This window comes from Elephantulus edwardii, unplaced genomic scaffold (genome assembly GCF_000299155.1).
Source record: "Elephantulus edwardii isolate Elephantulus edwardi_28Jun2011 unplaced genomic scaffold, EleEdw1.0 scaffold00646, whole genome shotgun sequence".
NCBI classification, from domain to species: domain Eukaryota; kingdom Metazoa; phylum Chordata; class Mammalia; order Macroscelidea; family Macroscelididae; genus Elephantulus; species Elephantulus edwardii.
The window spans coordinates 41,707-44,161 of NW_006400396.1; the positions used below are offsets into that span (position 1 = coordinate 41,707).

The window sequence follows — 2,455 nt, forward strand, 5'->3', positions numbered from 1 at the left end:
TGGCACAGGATACAGCACGGTTTAGGGCTGTTGTACATAGGGTCTCTATGAGTCGAAAACGACTCGATGGCACATAACAACAATCCCTGTAATAGCCAACAGCTGCTTCTCTACCACTCTCTACAGGTAGCTTTGCTGTTCATCTCATAAAAGGCCTTGGAGTTGCTAAGGGTTAGAATAAACTTAGGAAGGACATCAACCAGGGCTTTCAGATTTGAGAGTAGGTAGTGTATTTTAGGCAAGGTCGTCAGAATTGATGGTGAATTGAATTGAAGTGACATCTGATAAGGTTTTTAAGTGAGGAAGTGGGACGAACAGCCTTTCTGGGAGAAAACTTTTAGGAAAGGAGGTAAGAAATACCTAAATTCTCTGTCATCACTTTCTCCAGAAAAACACAATATTTTTATTTATCTTTTTTCACTGGTTTGTTTACAAAATTCTATAACAAATTCGAACAAATTCTTTCAATTTCCCTCACTCCCCGAACCATCAAATTGTACAATCCAATGATTAATCCCCTCTTCCCCCTGTACATCCACATCCGTCTGCTTCCAGCCTCTCCCACCCCTCCTGGATCCTTATACTCATTCTACAATAACGCAGAAGAACACACTATTGTTTGTGAGAATGTCTGGCACTCCACGTCTGTTGGCTTAGGGAGACCCTACATTAGATGTTCTGCAAAGCCACCGAGGCTGGAGGAGGTGCTGTTATGGGAAGGGGGAGAGGGCAGCGGCCATCACCTTCCCCTCTGCATAGCCCTGACTTCAGTAAGAAGTAGCTTTGGAATAAAATGTACAACAAACTTGGGCTAATGAGTGGCTTCAGGTGCCTGGATCTTCATCAGGAGGAGGGTTTTTTAGCCAGGACCCTTCACGGAGACTGGATAGCACTGTGGTTAACACATTTGACTGCTAACCAAAGAATCTCACCAGCAGCTCCGTGGGACTGAGTTTAGGCAGTCTGATCGCAGCGTACTGCTCGGCTGGCCAGGAACCCCTCCCCCGACAGCCCACTTTTCCTTTGCCGCGAGATGGGAGCACCGCGCACTCACCTGCACCGCGTGGTTGAGCCCTTCTCGCACCGCATAGTTGAACGACTCCACATGCGTCCGCGTCAGCTCCTGCAACGCTGCCTTTTGCTGCCCTCGTGGGGTCCCATAAAAGGGGTCAGTCAAATGCTTTAGGCTCGGCCCGCTAGGAAGTCTCTGCCACCGACCCGCGGACTCCATGTGTAGCACGACAGCACGCCAAGCTCCGCCGGAACAGCCTGGCAATGGCCCGGAAGACAGCCGGCTCCCGCGGCCTGATGGGAAAGGTAGTCCGTGCTCCTTCCCGCCCGGAGTTTGCTGGTTCCACTGGCAACTAAAGACGCCGAGTAAAGGGGCGGGCAAAACTATACTGAGCCCTCCCCCTGATTTCCGCCGCGCTACCCACCCTTCCCTACAAACTCGGGTGGAGTTGCGGGTCTTTTCCCTGCGCACTGCAGGTTGTACCCAATGCGGCTCTCATTCGCCCAATGATTAAAATGGTCACTAAAAAGGCGGACTTTGAATTTCCTTTTATTCTGATCTGATGCTGACGATCACTCCAGCCAATATGATTTCAACGGAAAAGCCGGTTTCTGGGGCTTCCCTCCGCCCTTGCAAACTCGGGCCGCGGACGCCGAACAGAGGGGCGGAGGGGGTCGACGGGGACCCTCGCTGGGGACTTGGACGTCTCTGCGAGTTCTTTATTGTGTCCCGCTCCCGCTCCCATTCACCGCGTAGTGAAGGCCTGTCTCGGGGGCGGCACTGGAGCAGAGGTGGTCCGCGCTAACTGCCCTTCAGTTTTTTTACCCCAGAGCTCTGGGGATGGTGTGGGACAGGCTGGGACGCTTTGCAGGGGAAATGTGGCAGGTGGGCTGCTTGTTCAAAGACCACGCCGCTCTGGCCATTTGAATCCAAGAGACTTTGGAGGGAGAAAGGCGGGCGTTCTCCTTCCTTGTGATTTACAGACGGAAACCCAAAGGGGAGTAAAGCTAGGAGTCTGTTCTGACAAGAGTTGTGTATGCCCGTGGAGCCCCACCTTCTATTTAACTCTCCAGCCACTACATACCTTAGGTCCTATGATGTCTTGTTTTGTGCCGTGGAGTCGGAATAGACTCAAAGCTGACCCTCCAGCAGGTTTTCAGAGGCAGTTTGAATCACATAGGAGGAGATGGGCTATCCTTCTCCAGTGGAGCAGCCATGAGCCACATGTCTTTGGAAGGGCAGCACAGCTCCTTAACCACTAGGTCACCAGAGCTCCCCTAAGGTATAATGTTATGTGCCATTAAGTCGTTTGCGACTCATGTTGTTGTTGTTATGTGCCGTCCAGTCGCCTGCGACTCATAGCGACCCTATGTACAACAGCCCTAAACTCCGCTCTGTCCTGTGCCAATCGCACTGTCTCTGACACTCCCATCCCAATTATCC

The 2,455-nt window shown here is 51.9% G+C and overlaps 1 protein-coding gene across 1 annotated transcript in view; it reads right to left on the bottom strand.

Moving 5' to 3' along the window:
* POLR1B (polymerase (RNA) I polypeptide B, 128kDa) overlaps positions 1 to 1,231 on the bottom strand; it is a 36,444-nt gene extending 35,213 nt beyond the window's left edge. Inside the window, exon 1 of the mRNA XM_006903403.1 lies at positions 1,055 to 1,231. Coding sequence (XP_006903465.1) covers positions 1,055 to 1,231 — 177 coding nt within the window. The remainder of the gene's footprint in view (positions 1 to 1,054) is intronic.
* Between the last annotated feature and the right edge of the window lie 1,224 nt (positions 1,232 to 2,455).